This window comes from Peromyscus eremicus, chromosome 8a (assembly GCF_949786415.1).
Source record: "Peromyscus eremicus chromosome 8a, PerEre_H2_v1, whole genome shotgun sequence".
Taxonomy (NCBI): domain Eukaryota; kingdom Metazoa; phylum Chordata; class Mammalia; order Rodentia; family Cricetidae; genus Peromyscus; species Peromyscus eremicus.
In genome coordinates this window covers 1,113,493-1,132,181 of record NC_081423.1, presented here as the reverse complement: position 1 = coordinate 1,132,181, position 18,689 = coordinate 1,113,493, and the positions used below count along the sequence as shown (strand labels likewise).

The 18,689-nt window shown below is 42.8% G+C and overlaps 1 protein-coding gene across 1 annotated transcript in view; it reads right to left on the bottom strand.

The window, feature by feature from the left end:
* The window catches only part of Parn (poly(A)-specific ribonuclease), a 183,105-nt gene that overhangs the window by 144,157 nt on the left and 20,259 nt on the right, over positions 1 to 18,689 (bottom strand). The window contains exons 13-18 of the mRNA XM_059269961.1: positions 17,764 to 17,841; positions 11,431 to 11,474; positions 10,014 to 10,056; positions 8,417 to 8,492; positions 6,156 to 6,266; positions 5,542 to 5,611 (exon numbers count right to left, since the gene is read on the bottom strand). Coding sequence (XP_059125944.1) covers positions 5,542 to 5,611; positions 6,156 to 6,266; positions 8,417 to 8,492; positions 10,014 to 10,056; positions 11,431 to 11,474; positions 17,764 to 17,841 — 422 coding nt within the window. The remainder of the gene's footprint in view (positions 1 to 5,541; positions 5,612 to 6,155; positions 6,267 to 8,416; positions 8,493 to 10,013; positions 10,057 to 11,430; positions 11,475 to 17,763; positions 17,842 to 18,689) is intronic.

Here is an 18,689-nt window from a genome sequence, read left to right as displayed (position 1 = left end):
ACAGCCACTGGCCACAGAGGGAAACAAAACAAATGAAAGACGACCCATTCAGGTCTTCTCCCTACGCATTAATAGTTACAAGCAGGGCTTTTCTTCACCTGCTTTCTGGTCCAAGGTCATAATTTAATACGAGCTTGGACGGTGCAAAGGGTATGCCTATACAGTGCCTCCCACAGGGACCAAGTGGCCCGCCTTTCACTCTTGGCGCCTGTTCAGAGGATCAGTGACAGCAGTGACGAGCTGTCTGAGGCCTGTAGTGTGCCGGCACTGACGTGTTACACTGCCATTCCACCCTCAGTCTCCCATCACCAAACACTAACAGCACAACTGACAGATAAGCTGAGGCAGAAGGGTGAGCAATTGGTTTAACTCTTAAACTCAGACGTAAGATAGTCCTGTGGTGCTGTGACACAAATGTGCTTCCCAGCAGCACAGACTGTCACAAGTCACACTTGCATTGAGAAGTGGCAGCCGCATGGAGGGGACACTCTGTGTGACCACAGATGGAACATGAAACAGGGCTTCCTGGTGGCTGAGCAGGCCATTCCCTCCAGAGAGACAAGACAAGAGAGCATGCCCCCCCACACACACACACACATTACAGTACACCAGCAGCCCTGACTTGCATACATGCTTCCAGGCATGAAGGGCACTCAGAGCAGTGCCAGGAGCTGGGCTCTAATCCTTAGTATTTTGTTTCCTGTAATCCTTCAAGTTAAAAATCACTTCAATGAAATGAGCCATAGTGGCACATGCCTTTAATCCCAGCACTCAGGAGGTAGAAGAAAAAGCATCTGTGTGAGTTAAAGGCCAGCCTGGTCTACATAGAGAGTTCCAGGCAGCCAGGGTTTTATGGAGAGACCCTGTCTCAAAAAAAAAATTTACTTTGATGATAAATTTTTAGTCATATATATTGTAAGAAAAACCCAGGGACAGCAAGATGACCCAGCCTGACAACCTAAGTTTTATCCCCAGAGCCCACACTCACAGTACCCACCCCAACACATGCAAATATTAGCAAGTTTAAAAAAAAAAATTAAAGAAAGGCCCGGTCTATCGCCAGAACATGGTCACTCTCCATAGATGAAAGGAACAAAGCATGAGTGTGCTTTATTTGGGGGATGCTGTGGGATGTATGGCAAATGTGTTACTGATTAATCAATAAAACACCGATTGGCCGTTGGCTAGGCAGGAAGTATAGGCGGGGCAAGGAGGAGAATAAAGCTGGGAAGTGGAAGGCTGAGTCAGAGAGACACTGCCAGCCGCCATGATGAGAAACAGCTTGTGAAGATGCCGGTAAGCCACGAGCCATGTGGCAAGGTATAGATTAAAGGAAATGGATTAATTTAAGCTATAAGAACAGTTAGCAAGAAGCCTGCCACGGCCATACAGTTTGAAAGCAACATAAGTCTCTGTGTTTACTTGGTAGGGTCTGAGAGGCTGTGGGACTGGCAGGTGAAAGAGATTTGCCCTGACTGTGGGCCAGGCAGGAAAACTTAAGCTACAGGGGGACTCGACTATTCAGGAGTCTTCGCCCTCTCTACTTGCAGCTCTTCAACAGGTGTCACTACCTGCCATAACTTCAGCATTACAGTCATCTGAGCGACAGGACTTCTTTAACTGCCCCAATTCAAAGTGCTTGTGCTTCCAAGTGCCAGGCTGACACCATCTTCCCCTGAGTATTCTTTCATAAGCCTATAACACTTGGAAGTAGAACGTGCAAAAGGAGACACTTCATTCCCACTTGCAGCCTCTGTACTCCAATCTAGTTCAAAGGGTAACAAACATGTCACTGCTATCATTAAAACCTATCTACCTATCTTCTTACCACAGCAGCATGTCTCTAAGGGGGCCAGGCAGGGAGAAAGTAAGTAGAGGTAGAAACTCTCCTTTCATAAACCTTGGTAAAAGGTTATCTGCAAGAGATTTCAAAGTTCCTTGCAGAGACAGATAGCTGTTAATAAAATATAAGGCAAAGTCAGGCTTTGCTTTCTATGGTTCAATAAAAGTAAAAACAGAGAGTATTTTTTATCTCTTTCCAGCCTAAAAGGGTTGAGTCAAAGTATCTTCTCTGTCTGGCTTTCTATGCATTGATTAAATAGACCAAGGTTATAAAAGAAAGTAAATCATTTCCTGACCAAAGAGTCCCCCACATAAACAAGCAGGCCACTGCCAGTGGCAGGTCAAGAGCAGCCCGATTCTCACTGCCACGCTTCAGTTCTCTTTGACTCTTTGTCACACGCGTACACATGCATACCATACTTTGCAAACTGGAAGTGTAGCTCAGTGGTAAGGATTAGCATACATGAGACACAGTGTTCAATCTCCAGTGTGAGTGGGCACAGGCAGACACACACACACATACACACACACACAGAGCACACAAAATTTTAAATGGAAATATGAGTTTATTTTTGCTCAAGGTTTATCTTTTTCTTCTTTTCAAAAAGTTCTCTATATAGTTATCATTATATGGATGCATGTGTGTATGTGGGTGCACATGTCACGGCATGTGTGTGTAAGTCAGAGAACAACTCTGCGCACTGGGTTTTCTCATTCCACCTTTACATGGGCTCCAAGAAGCAAACTCAGGTTGCCAGGCTTGTGTGCCAACTGCTTTACCTACTGACCCATCTTGCCAACAACCTGTCTTGAACTTTACTTTTAAAACAGAAATCTGATAAAAAGCAAAACAAAATACTATTTGTGGTGTATGTTTGAGGTCAGTTTGAAGTTCATCAGATTTTATGCCAATGTGGTAAAGCTACATTTAGAAAAACTGCTATAAAAATTAACTGCCCTGGGAGGAGACAAGAGGATTAGAAGTTCAAGGTCTTCTTTAGCAGAGTTTGAGGACAGAGGCTACATGAGACACTGTTTCAAAAGAAAAACAAAAAAATAAGATAATAATGAAATAAGTTGACCTTCAGAAAAGTCATGTTTTTCTGACACCATTAATTGAAATAATGTTGGGGGCCAATGTTGGATGTTTATAACAGGGTAACTTGAAAAATGACAAGACTCAAGGTCCAGTGTGATAAATCAGACCTGTAAGAGCAAGGTCAGTGCTACAAGGAAGACATGACAGGAGCGGCAGTCCCCACTGCAGATGCCTCAGAAGACACAGCTGTGCGGACCAAGACGACGCACAGAACAGAACAGAACAGGAAAACCACTGTTTTCTCTTCAAAGACAAGAAAAATATCTTTTTCTTTTACAAATAAGAAAAAATAGAGCAAAAGTAAATTTTTGAGAAGATCCTAGCAGGATTCCTGACCTTATGCCCTTATCCTCAAAAAGAAAAACTCTAAATGGACAGATGTCCTCATGTTAAATGACACCTTAGGTATTTACCGTCCAGCTCTTTCCTTTTCTGTTTTTGTTGGAGATGGTTTTACACTGTGGCTTAGACAGGCCTAGAACTTACTACAGACTCAGTCTCCCGAGTACTGGAATACCGGCGTGAACCACAACTAGCTCTGTCAGGTTCTTCTAAATCAGAAGGCTGCACAGCATGTGCAATACATTCTTGCAGAAAAGCTCTTGAGCAGGCTGTTTGGCACTATGCTTTCAGGCACATGCGTGACTCAGAAGCTAGATGCCATCTCCATCTGACCCAGTCTGTACCCATCACACCTGACTTTGTAAGGAATCACAGAACTGCTGCTTCAAATATCTGCAGGAGCTAAACATTTCCAATTCGAAAAATACTGTAGAACAGTGAATGTAATATCATGTATATAAAACTGTAAGGAATGATCAAAACTTAAACCACATTTATTGTCACCAGTGGCATAGATTTCAGAAGAATTACAAAGATAAACACAACTCTAAAATAAGAGGTAAACGCTAAGAAAATGGTTTTTCACTCTTTTTTTTTTCCCACTCTTATTGAACTGAACAGACATAAAAGACTTGGACACCACAACTCATTTTCCATGCAAAAAAATTCAACTTAATTTCCAATATACATCACACTGTGACCTAACACACTTTTGAAAAGGCTGTCAACTTCACACATATTTCCTCTGAACTTCCAAATAAAATGACAACAAAAACAGAAGACGGAACACTGGAGACAGCACGGGCTGCTCTTCCAGAAGACCCGGGTTCAGTTCCCAGCATCTCCGTGGCAGCTCACAACCACCTGTAACTTCAGTTCCAGGGGACCTGACTACTTCTCCTGGTCTCTGTAGGCACCAGGCACACACACGGTGCACAAACACACATGCAGGCAAACACTCACACATTAAATAATAATAACGGAAGAAAGAGAGTGAGAAAAGAAGATGATAAAGGAAACCACAATGTAATGAAGTTCACTAGCTCAGAGAATAACAGTCCAGAGCCTGTAACAGTCCAGATGTTGGAATAGCAGCTGTCTCCACGGCATACTAAGTACAGAACTGTGGAACTATCATTTCTATAGATACCCTAAGGAAACAGTATCCTATCTAGTAAAGCCACGATATGATTGTAATGTGCTGCACATAATGGATGGAAATGATGTAACCACCAACACTGAAACAGCTATTTCTTACAATGGTAGAAGTGAGCTGCCTCATTCTGTCTAGCTCATACAGAATCTAGTATCAACTCTTAAGAGAGCTGAGGCCAAGACAAAGGCTGAGGGCTGTGGCATATAGCCAGACTTGGCTGCCTAAGCATCATATCATAACTTTAGTCACAACCTTGCCAAGCAAGCACAACCCACACTCTGAAATAACAATCTCTGAGATTCTTTAAAAATGCTCTGAACTTAAGACTTCTTCAGAAATTGCAATGACTCCCTATGACAATGCAGAATATAGGAACAAGCTTTTTCTTCACTAGATGAGATCAACAGTAGCGCATTGCCTAGCATGCATGAGACCATGGTTCAATCCCCAGCACCACAGAACGAAAGAGATGAGTAGAGAGCTGATGAGCATGCAATGACAGTCCAGACTTCATGGATTAGTGCACCCATTCATCAAACATTGCCTTAGAAATAACATGTAATCAGTTAGTAAGGCAAATACAATAAATAATAATGTCACATGTAAAGTTCACTAGGGGGTGGGTTTAGCTATAAACACAAGCATTCCTTGAAAGTAATTTAAATGCCAAAACCACCATCATATTTTTCTTGGAAGAGATACGCTACCATTAGCAATGTTTTCTTTAATTTTTTTTTTTTTTTTTTTTTTTTTTTTTTTTTGGTTTTTGTTTTTGTTTTTTGAGACAAGGTTTCTCTGTGTAGCCCTGGCTGTCCTGGAACTTGCTCTGTAGACCAGGCTGGCCTTGAACTCAGAGATCTGCCTATCCTTGCCTCCCAAGTGCTAGGATTAAAGGCATGCCATGCCCAGCCTCTTTAGTCTCTTTTTAAGCTAGTATATTTGAAAAATGATTTCCCAAAAGGTCAATTTCTACTTTCAAAAAAATCTGACCTACTAAAGATGAGAAATACTTAATAAAAATGTACCCTAGTTCCCTATCTCCCAAGATATGGGGCTTGTTCACAATGTGAGAAACCAGGACTGTAACCCTCTGATTACTTACTTGTTAAAAAAGGGTTCAATGAGTTTTGATCTGGTGGACACACACACTTTTGGAGGATCGAGTAAAGAACCTAGTGAAGAGAAGCAGGTGTTACACACAGCATGTGGTCAAAGTGTGGAACCTCAGACACAAGTGTGTTACATTCAGCGAGGGTCCACACACGTCCATGGGCAAGTGTCAGCAGTTCCTTCCTGTGTGTCCCCTCCTCATCTCCTCCAGCTCCCCTCTCAAAACCCTCCTGCTTCTCTCAGGGTGGCCAGATCCTAAGACAGTGGTTGTGATGCACAGACTGTCATCCCTTCCCCAATCCCACATGGAAGCTGAATCCCAAACAATGGTATCCATGAATGAGCTATTTGGGAGGTAAGGAGGGAACTGGTTCCTTCACAAGAAGCATGGGTGCTTCCTCTCTCTAGAACTCTACTATGTGAGTGACAACTGTCTGAAAGCCAGTGCCTAGGGATGGGTCCTCGATCTGGACTTCCTACTCTCCAGAACCATGAGAAACATGGGTCTGTTATCTAAGCCTGGTCTTTGGAAATTTGTCACACCAGGCTGAGCTAAGAGGAAACAGGTGAGACCCACTCTGTTTAACAGAAACACAGCTCAAGTACCTAGGTAATTTGCCATGGAGAGGAAGCAGAGTCCTGTGATGTAAGCGTCATACCCTGCCTCGTGGAGCTGCTCAGAAGCTGTGTCATAGCTTGGAAAGTCTTCTGCACTTTCTAAAGAGAAACAAAAGGAACCATCAACTTTCCCCAGAGCATTATCAAACACAAGAACTAGTAAGCATGGTATCCTGCCAAACCCAAACTGCATTCTAGTGTATTGCAGATGCAGATGTGGCTAGAAGACATAGGAAACATGTCTTATTTCTGTTCTGTCTACACAAGACCTTACAATATTAGATGACAAAGCCCCTGAGAATGAGAATTTCAGTTCAGACCAGAGAAAGGTCTGTTCCCTTACCAAGGTTCAGCTATTGGCTTCCTTAGCTACACTGGTTGGGGCCATTTGCAATTTCGTGTTTCCCATCCTGTGACATTTCTACTGTGCTGTTCTTACCATACATGTAGGACAGAGCAGATTAAGCAAGACTCCAAGCTAGGCACGGTGGCCACACCTGCAATCTCTGTACTTAAGAAGCTGAGGCAGAAGAACCCCAGCAAGTTTGAGGCTATCCTAGGCTAAACAGTGAATTCTAGCCCAGCTTTGGCTACAAAGACAGACCCTATCTTTACAAATAATTAAATAAACAATAAACTTATAAAAATCCAAAGACCTAGAGGTCATACAGTGTTGATCTGAATCTCTACTCCATCACTCACATGCAATGTGACTCTGGGCAATGGGGCTCTGGTCTGTTTCCTTACCAAGGTTCACCTATTGGCTTCTGAGCCCCAAGTTTTATAAAAAGGAGATGATAATCAACCTTTCCTCATAAGGCTTTTGGGGAACATCAAATGGCATGGTATTGCTAAAGGTTTCATCTAGCGCTTGGCACATGTCATATGTTCACAACCATTAGTATCACAAATAGTTCCCATAAAACTAAATAGTCCAACTCACTACTGGCACGGTCCTCAACTGTTCCCAAGCTTAGCAATTTAAAGACAACAGCATACTCCACCCCCAAGGTAAATGAGAACTTGCTGTAACAATGCCCTTAGTCCACAGGGCCACTGTACTACAAAAATCATTTTATAAGATAATGCTTAGTCATGCTGATACACACAGGTACTGAGAGAATATGAGAATAATCTGCTTTTGAGTGAATTCTATACCAGAGAAATATGAAAATAATAGCATAGGATACAGCTCTTACTCAAAAGTAATTATTTCCTAGAATCAATCTGAAAATAAATGTTAGAAAGGCCATCGCTTCATGAGAAGAATGGGCAGAAAATACTGATGGAATGACTGGAAGCTGTTTTCATACCGATACAATGCTCTTTGTACAAGAACGTTTTAACTTTCTTATGATCTAAATATTGGGTTCGACACTTCCTAAGAAAGTCTTTTAACACTGTAGCACTTAAGATCCTCAACACCTGCTGAAGCTCACCACTCCACAAATCAATTATTCCATTACACTGTTCTACACTGGGCATGGGTTTCCTTCCCTCTATCCACCCCGCATCTTTGTACTTCCTCTCTTGGACTATTACCCAAAAGGGAAGCAAATACCTATGACTCTGCCTGCCCTAGTAGCTCCCATCACCAATTTCTGAATCATTAGTGCTGCTATCAGTGTCTTGAAAAGTTTTCTAGCCACAGCTAATGGAATGCTAACTACAGGTCAGCAGCACAATGTGGGTAACAGGACCAAGGACACAGTGTCCCAAAACATGGGGGTGGGGCCACACACCTACACAACCCATCTGATAACCAAGTGCTCCTCCTGACCTCTGGCTTTCCTCAATGATATTGTTTCTCTGGCCCAAACTAGCTCCAAGGACACAGAGGTGTACTCTTTTCTCAGCAGCATCCCAGCTCTTGGGTTTTCTGCAACAGGAGATGTTTTTGTTGCATTTCTGACGATTAGTCACTGACTCTGTCTCTGCTCAAACAACACACGATATGAAAGGACACATCACATTTTGAGAGAACTCCAAGCATTAGGAAATAAAAGTCTTGAAACTTCTCAGTGAATCCCTACCCAATTCTATTAACATGATGTTGATATAGCTAGATATGGAATTAGGATACCATCTTTACTCAGAAAACAGCAATCCAGCACAGGCACAACCCAGCCACAGTCTACAAAGAATGTAATACAGTTTCAGAGATGGTTCACAGTCTTTCTACAGAACATATCGGTAATTTCCAGAGTTTGAAGGTCTTCAAGGTTAATATTGAAGGTTAATATTCTTACCAACTTTAGGAGGGTCAAAAGGTGTCTCTTTTAACCGCTTTTCCAACTCTGCAAGGGATGTGTTGTTAATGATATCCTGCAAGGCAGGAGGTGGAGAATTAGGACATTTCATCTGAGAGTAGGAGATTAAGGAAGGCCACTTCAGGGTACACAAAAAGGAAAAAGCATCCCATACTGCCCTCTTGTGTCCTTTAAAGGAACAGAAGCCACTGTTTACATGAAAAAAAAAAGCACCCCAGCAAGTTCAAGGGTCATTGTACTGATAGGAATAAGGACACCTGTTAAACCCTACAAACATAGGCAGGCCTAGTGGTGCTTACCTGTAATCAGCTACTTGGGAGGCTGAGGCAGCAGGATGGAGAGTGGAAGGCCAACCTGGTTACTAAAGCAAAACCAGGAAAAAAAAACTGTAGAAGGGGGAGAAAAAACAAACTTCCAGGACTGCTGGGGTGTGGGGCCTGGGGGTGACACAACTTTGGCAGGAACTGTCCTAGTGCACTGCTCAAAGGCTACAGAAAGTCCGTCATTTCCAGGACTGCTGGCAGGGACGGGCGGGAAGGCACTGTCCCAGCATATTGCTCTGGAGGCTGCAGAAAGTCCTTCACAAGGATGTAAATGATCATACGTCGTCTTTATTAGAAAGTATATCCAAATATATAAAATAAGGAGGCAGGTAGAGAAAGGACAAATTGGTTGCATGTATAACCTATTCAAAAACATAAAATATAGACCAGGTGTGATGGTTCATGCCTTTAATCCCAGCACTCAGGAGGCAGAGGCAGGTGGATCTCTGTGAGTTCGAGGCTAGCCTGGTCTACAAAGTGAGTTCCAGAACAGCCAGGACTCTGTGTGTGTGTGTGTGTGTGTGTGTGTGTGTGTGTGTAATTACAGCTGGCGTGGTGGTACACACGTGTCACCCCAGCACTGGAGAAGCTGACAGAAGGAGGACTATAGAGTTAGGCTAAAAAGTAAGCCTGTACCTAAAAAATAAAAATAAGTAAAATAAAAAAATGCATATATTTTAACATTTAAAAACTTACATTCAAAAAGAGGAAAAAATAAAGATAACTGTTCACATTTTAATATACTTATTTCTGGACTTTTCCAATTTCTCTCTTTTTCCTTTCCTTTTTTTTTTTTTTGTTTTTTTGTTTTTGTTTTTGTTTTGTTTTGTTTTAGTTTTTCGAGACAGGGTTTCTCCGTGTAGCTTTGCACCTTTCCTGGAACTCAACTGTAGCCCAGGCGGGCCTCGAACTCAGAGATCCACCTGCCTCTGCCTCCTGAGTGCTGGGATTAAAGGCGTGCACCACCACCACCCGGCTCCTTTCTTATTTTTTAATGTGTTTGAAATAACATTTAAATAGACCAGAATTCCAAAGTTATTAGTGGTAATGCAAAAGGTTTCAAACAGAGCATGGTGGCACATGCTTGCATCCCAGCATATGGGAGGCAGAGGCAGGAGGATCAGGAATTCAAGGTTACTGCTTTCGGGTATAGGGTGAGTTCAAGGCCAGCCTGAGTATACCAAGACTCTGTCTCAAACAAACAAAAATTTCAAATTATATTTTATGAATGATAGTTCAGATTTAAATAATACCTTAAAAGGCTGTGTGCTGGCCATCAACTTAGTATCCAAAAGTCTAGAAGCAAAATAAATTTTAATAAGGTAAATAAAATATATCAATATTTAAAATGTACTTTGTTAAAATATAAAATACTTAAAATGTCTAATAAATAAAATATATAGGTAACATACACTTCATATATGATATACTTAAAAAACACTTAATTCATAAAACACTCAGAAGTGGGCAGATGAAGCACACACACTCGCCAGTGTGAACCTAGTGGCAATGTGGTTAATGAGCTAAGGACAGAGTCCGATGCGCTGGCTTCACTCATCAGAACAGGTGCCATGCCTGTACCGAGAAAGGTGAGGCAAACGCTGCATGTTTTCCCATTCTACAGAGTCAGCCCCTCCCAATGGTCACAACCCACTGCTACCACCTAGTTTACACAATCTGAATTCTTATGGAGCCAAAGTCTGCATCGGGAAGTTTCCTGCTATTTCTTACTGTGCCAGCTAAGTTCCACTGTCAAACTGACTGGATTTGGAATCACCTAAGAGCCTATGAGGAAGTTTCCAGAGTTTAACTGAAGAGGGAAGACACCCCCGCCCCCAGAAAGCAGGAAGCACACACACACATACACACAGTGAGTAAAGTAGGAGAGAAAGCCAGGTAAGTGTCAGGGTCTTCCTTGCCTGTAGGTGAGGAACGTGACCCCATGAGCCCACTATCCCTTCCCATCAGGACAGACTATATCCTCAAACTGTGAGCTACACTTTTCCTCCCATGAGCTGTGAGAAGAAGTAGAACACATAACTACTCTATTTCAGGACCAGAAATACTAAGGAATAGAGTAAGCACAGAAGAATTCTGTCTAAATCTAGTTCCACATAAATACAAACACTGTGGCTAGGACAGCAACAGCCCAGATGAAAATATGACTCGTTAGCTACCCTCACTTGCCCTTCTTCAAAAGACCTAAAAGTGTCTTACTGTATAGGACATGCAGTTGATCACACACGTGACACGCGGCACAGCCAAACGAGCATGCACTGCACTGCTGACGGTGGAAACCACTAACAACACGGGCGGGTGCTGTCCAACTCACAGGGAGTGGGTGGGGTTCTCTCTAGCCATGCAGTTCTTAACCGAGGAGAGAGCAGTCTCAGCTGGGACACATCAATAATTAAAAAGCTACATTCCACATGTGTGAATGGCCAGACCTGTGCCAGGGCCCTTCACCAGTCCTTCAGATGGCAGGATGCAGGACAGGAAAAAGGGAGGTATCAGCTACTTTCTACTTTCACTCTAAGTTAGAATCTGATCTTTAATGGATGATCACACTATTCCATTAAATCCCTTCCCAGCTTGTAGGAACTGCCTACTTGTGTTGCATATACCTCAGTGAGTATCTCAAATGTCAGGGGGCTCTTGAAGAAGGCTTACCTGGGGAAGACACATGTTGTCATCTCCTTAAACTCGTTCAGATCCTAAAAAGCAAAAGGATAGCCTGTTACTATCTTTCAGGCAGACCAGAGTATTGTTAAAAATACACATGAGCAGCTCCAGCTCTCAGCTGTTTCCTCAAATATTAACTGTCATGCCTCACTTGGGCCTCAAGCTAAAGAGCAAAATCCACTTCTAATTAAGAATTATTTCGCCGGGCGGTGGTGGCGCACGCCTTTAATCCCAGCACTCGGGAAGCAGAGGCAGGCAGATCTCTGTGAGTTCGAGGCCAGCCTGGTCTCCAAAGTGAGTTCCAGGAAAGGTGCAAAGCTACCAGAGAAACCCTGTCTAAAAAAACCAAAAAAAAAAAAAAAAAAAAAAAAAAAAAAATATTTCTTAGGAGCTGGAGAGATGACTCTGAGGTAAAGAGCACTTGTTGCTCTTGCAGAGGACCCAGGTTAGATTCCCAGACCCCACATGGTGGCTTATAACCACCATAACTCTAGTCCAGGAGATCTAATGCCCTATTCTGAACTCCTCAGGCACTAGGCACACATGTACACATACATACATATATGCAGGCAAGACATTCATACACATAAAAATAAATAAACCTTAGAGCAAATGAATTACTTTTAAAATAAAATCTGAGCCAATCAGTCTTGGCACCTGCTGCTAAAACTGACAATCTGAGTTCAACACCAGGACTCACATGTCAGAAGGCTGACTGCCCCATGCACAAGTGCACAAACACACACAAAAAATTTTTAATTAAGAAAAATAAGGACAGTAAGATGGCTTGGCAGGTTAAAGGTACCAGATGCCAAGCCTGACAACCTGAATTTGATCAGAGACTCATACGGTGGAAAGAGGGAGCAGACTCCCACAGTTATGTCTGACTTCCACAGGCACACCTCAGCAACACACTATATACATAAAAGAATAAACAAAATTAAAATTTTAATGTAATAAAAAAATAAATAAGTAATGAATTTAGGAATATTTCCTATTTCTCACTAGGAATTATGTGGCTTGGATAAGTAATTTTATAACCAAAAGATTCTGTAGCTGAACTAAAGAAAGAGTGGTTCCATCACATATAAAGTACTGCTGACTTGAGAGACTGTCGTACCCCAGGGTAGACTTAATTCTACCAGTGACACTAGCTGGTGTCACTACAGTGACTGATACGGGAATGGTTACACTGTAAAGCAGCTTCTATCTCTGAGGTCATCTCCGGTTGTTAGTTAAAATGGCCATAAAAACACAGACCTTACAACATACATATTGTTCCTGCTCCAAGTACTCATAAAATTGTTAATGTGGCACTAACAGTAAGTGCCTAAATTAGACTATTCATTTCAAAGGTTTACTTTGATCAGGAATTCTAGAGCAAAAATTGGAGTACTTTAGTTTTGAATTAGCTTATTTACATATATAATTGCCATGCTAGCCTGGGTAGTAACACTCCTGATCCTTTGTAAACCACATTTCTTTTCAAAGTCATTCATGCTTCTCAGCAAGCTGCCATTTCCAATTAGCTTTTCAAGCCTATAACCACAGACTGTATTTAGCTACACCAGTTTCTCAATGGCTGTCATTTAATCAATGGACAAAATACGAAAAAGTGGTTCTAAGGCTAAGTCAAACAAAAAATGCCCTAATGACCATTTTTCTAGTAATTTATTTAACTTTATTTTATGTGCATTTGTGTGGCGGTGTCAGATGCCTTAGAAGTGGAGTTACAGACAGTTGTGAGCTGCCATGTGGGTGCTGGGAATTGAACCTGGGTCCTCTGGAAAAGCAGCCAGTGCTCTTAACCACTGAGCCATCTCTCCAACCCTCCTAATGACCACTGTTAACCTTTCAACACCACTAAAAAGTTTTATAAGCAAGAGCAAAGCAGAATTATGACCACCTCCAGGGCGAACACAGAGTTCTGGGCCAACACCTACAAGGTCATGTTCAAGCAGCAAAAGGCCCCATAAAAAACTCACCCCTAAATACCAAAACATGTATTCTTTCTTTTTATTTTTATCCTGGCATGTGCATCTGTATAATATGTGTATATCCAGTGTGAGCACAAGCCTGCCTCGGTGCATGTGTAGAAGTCAAAGACAATCTGACGTCAGCCTTCTCCCTCTAACATGTCTGTGCCAGGGTCTCCTGTTCACTCCATGCCAGGCTGTCTCACCCACGAGCTTCTGGGGATTCACCTGTCTCCACCTCCTATCTTGTAGCAGGAATTCTCTGGATTACAGATGAGCTACTGTGACTAGTTTTACATTTACATTTTAAAAATATGATGCCAGGAAATGGAAAGATGGCTCATTTAAGAACACTAGCTACAGGGGTTCAATTCCCAGAACCCACATGGAAGCTCAGAACTATCTGTAACTCCAGTCCCAGGGGATCCAATACCCTTCTCTGGCTTCCGTGGGTACCAGGCATTCAAGGGGTACACAGACATACATACATGCAGGCTGTAGTATGTGAATGAGAATGACCCTCAAAGGCTCATATATTTGAACATTTGGTCCACAGTTAGTGGAACTGTTTGGGAAGGAATAGAAGGTGTGGGCTTGGAGGAGGTGTCACTGGTTTCAAAAGCCCACTCCAGTCCCACCCCACTGCCTGTTGCCTGCAGACTGAATGTAAAGTTCTCAGCTACTATTACAGTGCATGCCTGTTTGTTTCTCACCATGATGATCACGAAGTCACCCTCTGAAACTGTTAAGCAAGCCCCTAATTATATGCTTTCTTGTCTAAGTGTTGCCTTGGTCATAGTGTCTCTTCACAGCAATAGAACAGAGACAAAACACCTGTGCTGGCTAGTCTTACATCAACTTGACACAAGCTAGAGTTATCTGAAAGGAGGAAACCTCAATTGAGAAGATGCCTCCATAAGCTCTCACTGCAAGACATTTTGTTAATTAGTAATTGATGGGGGAGGGCCCAGCCCATGGTGGGTTCTATAAGAAAGCAGGCTGAGCAAGCCATGGGGAGCAAGCCAGTAAGCAGCACGCCTCCATGGCCTCTGCATCAGCTCCTGCCTCCAAGTTCTTGCTGTGTATGAGTTTCCATCCTGAGTTCCTTTGATGATGAACAGTAATATGGAAGTGTAAGCTGAATAAACCCATTCCTCCCCAAGTCGCTTTTTGGTCATGGTGTTTCGTCAAAGCAACGGAAACCCTAACTATGACAACGCCCATACACAAAAAATAAAACAAAATGTTTTTAACTTAAGTATGGTGCCAGAAAATGTAAATGTTCTATCGCCTTCGATAGATTGTCTCCTATTATTCTCATCTTTTCCATACCTAAATAAAAGAACAATTTTCTCTCTCTCTGAGAGAGAGAGAGAGAGAGAGAGAGAGAGAGAGAGAGAGAGAGAGAGAGGAGAGAGAGGAGAGAGAGAGTGTCTAATCATCTAGAATTGGTTGCACCATGTAACCTACAGCAAAATGGAGGCACCCTGGAGACACCAAAGCCTGGAGGGGTTAGCCACAGAACAGCCGGAACTAGCGAGGCAGTATGCAGAGAAGAACTGCATGGCAGAAAAAGGTGAGTGAAGGTGTAGACTGCAAACATGCAGCAGAGCCACAGTAAAGCAGGCAGAAGTAATCATGCACCCAAACCACAGGCCTGCCAGAACACATAGCATTCAGGAAACATGTCAACTGGCTGGGGACACGGAGTCTGACAAAGGCTGGCTTACATAGGCAATCAGATATGACCTGACAGGCTGAGCTCCAAAGAGGCAACTATATGCAGAAACAAGGAATGTGAGATTACTTGGGAATTTTAGGCAGGGTCTGTAATGTGAAGAGAGCCACACATCAGTCATAGACACTCATTTGTTAATTCAATATTTAATGCCTTCCATGTGCCTGCCTCTGTTCGGTATTTATAACACCCAGATGCACAACACTAAATATGCTCCCCTGGTACTTTTGGTAACTTCATCGCTTTATGGTCAGGAAAGGAGCTGCTCCATTAGTTTCCCTGGCCAGTGAGAAGTGAATGACTGAAAACAATCATGAGCTCTTTAGATAGAAAATGCAAATGTCTGGTCATCACTTTTGCTGGAACCCTTGCATCCTGGAGGATGGGTCTGTCATGGAAGTGGTGGCAACCTTAAGAGCAAAGCCTAGAGCAAGGGACCAGCAGACCCACTATGCAAGTGGTCGAGTGCACTGCTCTCCTCCTCGTTGCCTCTGATGGGGCAACGAGACCTAGGAAACATAAAGAGAGGTTGCAGATGTGTAAAAGAGGCCAAATTCTTATCCAAGAGCCAAAACTTCCAAGAAGCAATAAAAACAGGAGTCCAACCTCCAGCAGTTTAAAGCAGGGGCTGGGCCAGAAGACGAGGAGCAGGGAGCAGATTGTAATCCCAGCTCTTGGGCCTAAGAGTTCACAACCAATCTGGGCTACATAAGTAGGGGCTGGAGAGATGGCTCCTGTTTAGGAATACTTGCTGCTTTTCCAGAGGACAAGGTCAACTCTCAGCACCTACACGGTGGCTCACAAGTATCTGTAACTCTAGTTTCAAGGGATCTGACAACATTTTCTGGCCTCTGTGACATCAGGAAAGCAAATTGTGTACATACACACATGCAGGGAAAATGCTCACACATTTTAAAAATTATTTATGTTTATTTGTGTGTATGTGGGTGAGTTTTTGGGCACTACATTTTTGCAGGTGTCCTTGGAGGTCAGAAGGCATCAGATCCCCTGGAGCTAGAGTTATAAGCAGCTGTGGGCCGCCCAGTGTGGGTGATGGGAACCAAACCCAGGTCCGCTAAAAAAGCAAGGGCACTCAACCACTGAGACTACCTTGATAGTCCTAAAATAAAGTTTTTTAAGTAAATAAAAATAAAGCATGGTGTGATGGCTATTCTTGGTTGTCAACTTGACTACATCTGGAATTAACTAAAACCCAAATGGCTGGGCACACCTGTGAGGGATTTTTTTTCCTTAAGTAAGTCATTGGAAGTGGAGAGACCCACTTCTAATCTGGATTTTTTCTTTGTTTGTTTTTTTGAGGCAGGGTTTCTCTGTGTAACAGCCCTGGCTGTCCTGGAACTCACAGAGATCTGCCTGCCTCTGCCCCCTAAGTGCTGGGGCTAAAGGCATGTGCCACCACGCCCAGCAAATATGGATTTTTGAGATGAGAAGATATACCTTTAATCCAGATTTTGAGGTGAAAGATCCACCTTTGATCTGGGCCATACTTTCTGCTGGCAGCCTACATAAAGAACATGGAAGAAGGGAGCTTTGCTCTCTCTGCCTGTTACTCTCAATCTCATGGGCATGAGAACCAACTTCTTCAGGACTCCAGTGTCCACTGACGACCAGCTGAGACATCTAGCCTCGTGGACTGAACAACTACTGGGTTCTGGGGCTTTCCACTGGTAGACAGACATTGTACTAGCTGGACCACAGGCTGTAAGCCATTCTAATAAATTCCCTTTGTATATATAAATTTATCCTGTCAGTTTTGCTTCTCTAGAGAACCCTGACTAATACACATGGATTGGCAAACTATGGCCATACAACCCAAATCTGGGCCATCACCTAATTCTTTTCATAAGTCAGGTATTATCCAACACAGCTGTCTCAGGGTTACAAAGGCAGACTGGAGACATGTGACAATGGCTTGAACGACCTGATTCCAAGTACGGAAATGCCATCCAAGTCCCCAGGGAATCTAGGGGGCTCAGCAGGAGTAATCATGTGGCACCAATTTCCTTCCAGCTCTCCTAAATCTAATTTCAGAGGTGCCTACGGCCTATCCTCTGTGCAGTAGTAAATGAGCAAACCCATCAGTATCAATCAAGGAAATAAATATTTAGCTTTGTTCTGGCAACAGCTGACAGCTATCAAACCGCTAAAACAGCTCATGTACACATCCTATCAAAACAGCACAGGCAAGGCTAGAAACTTGCATCAGCAGCTAACTTTTGAATTATCTTCCCAAGTCCCTAAAAAATATTTTTAAGATGATATCTGAGGGGCTAGAGAGATGGTTCAACAATTAACAGCATGTGCTGCTCTTTCAGAAGACCCAGGACACCTCACAGCTCAGAATCTTCTCTCACTCCAATCCAAAAGTACCCTCTTCTGGGCCTCCTTGGGCACCAGGCATGCACATGACACACATACATGAGGGCAAAACACTTATACACACAAAATAATAAAATAAATCTTTAAAAAAGAAGAGTAAGGTAGTTCCTGGGGACATGCCACATATGAGGAACTGAGGAATTACAACCCAGGCAGAGAGCGCAGTCACAGTTGAAAGGCAGGGGGTGTCACACTGGAGTCACTTACTGCAGGCAGAGGGCAGTAGAACTGGTGAATTGTATGCATGATATCCAAGAGCATATTGTGTCCAACAACCAGCTTCCCCTGGGAAAAGACAAGGTTAGGAAAAGCATGTCAAAATTGCATCAGGACTTAAGAGTAGACAGATGATTCATATAAGACAAGAGTCTCACACAAAGACAGACAAGCCCACTGCTCACTAGGTAACCTCCACAGGCCTCAAACTCATGCCCTTCCTGCCTCAGCATCTCAAGTGCTGAGATTACAGGCATACACCCACTGTGTCCATTCTTAGTGATTTTTCTGTTTTTCTTATTAGGAATTTGATGTAGTTCTTTGTTGTTGGGTTTTTTGTTTCGTTGGTTTTTTTTTTTTTTTTTTTTTTGGTTTTTTGAGACAGGGTTTCTCTGTATACCTTTGGAGCCTGTCCTGGATCTCACTCTGTAGACCAGGCTGGCCTCGAACTCACAGAGATCCACCTGCCTCTGCCTCCCGAGTGCTGGGATTAAAGGCATGTGCCACCACCGCCTGGCTCGTTGGTTTTATTTTTTAAGATAAGTCTTACTGTACTGTCCAGGCTGCTCTTGACCTTCTGAGCTATAGCAATCCCCCTGCCTCAGACTCCCTGAGAGGGTGGGGATATAGCACACACGGTACCTGGCTGGGAGTAGTAAGTTTGACTGAACCACTTTTAAACAATGAAATCTGAAATCCTGAGAACTAGACTTGTCAAAAGCTGTGAACAAAACTTCAAGTATATATCTTTAAGACGTTTAAAACACCTTTAAAACAGCCTATCTATTTTTAAAGATACATTTATAACAATGCTATAAAATACAAAAATAACTAATTCCTAATTTATTGAACTCAACAAACTTTCATTTCCTACATTATCTATGTCACAGTTCAAAGGGTCACGTCATGTCACTTCT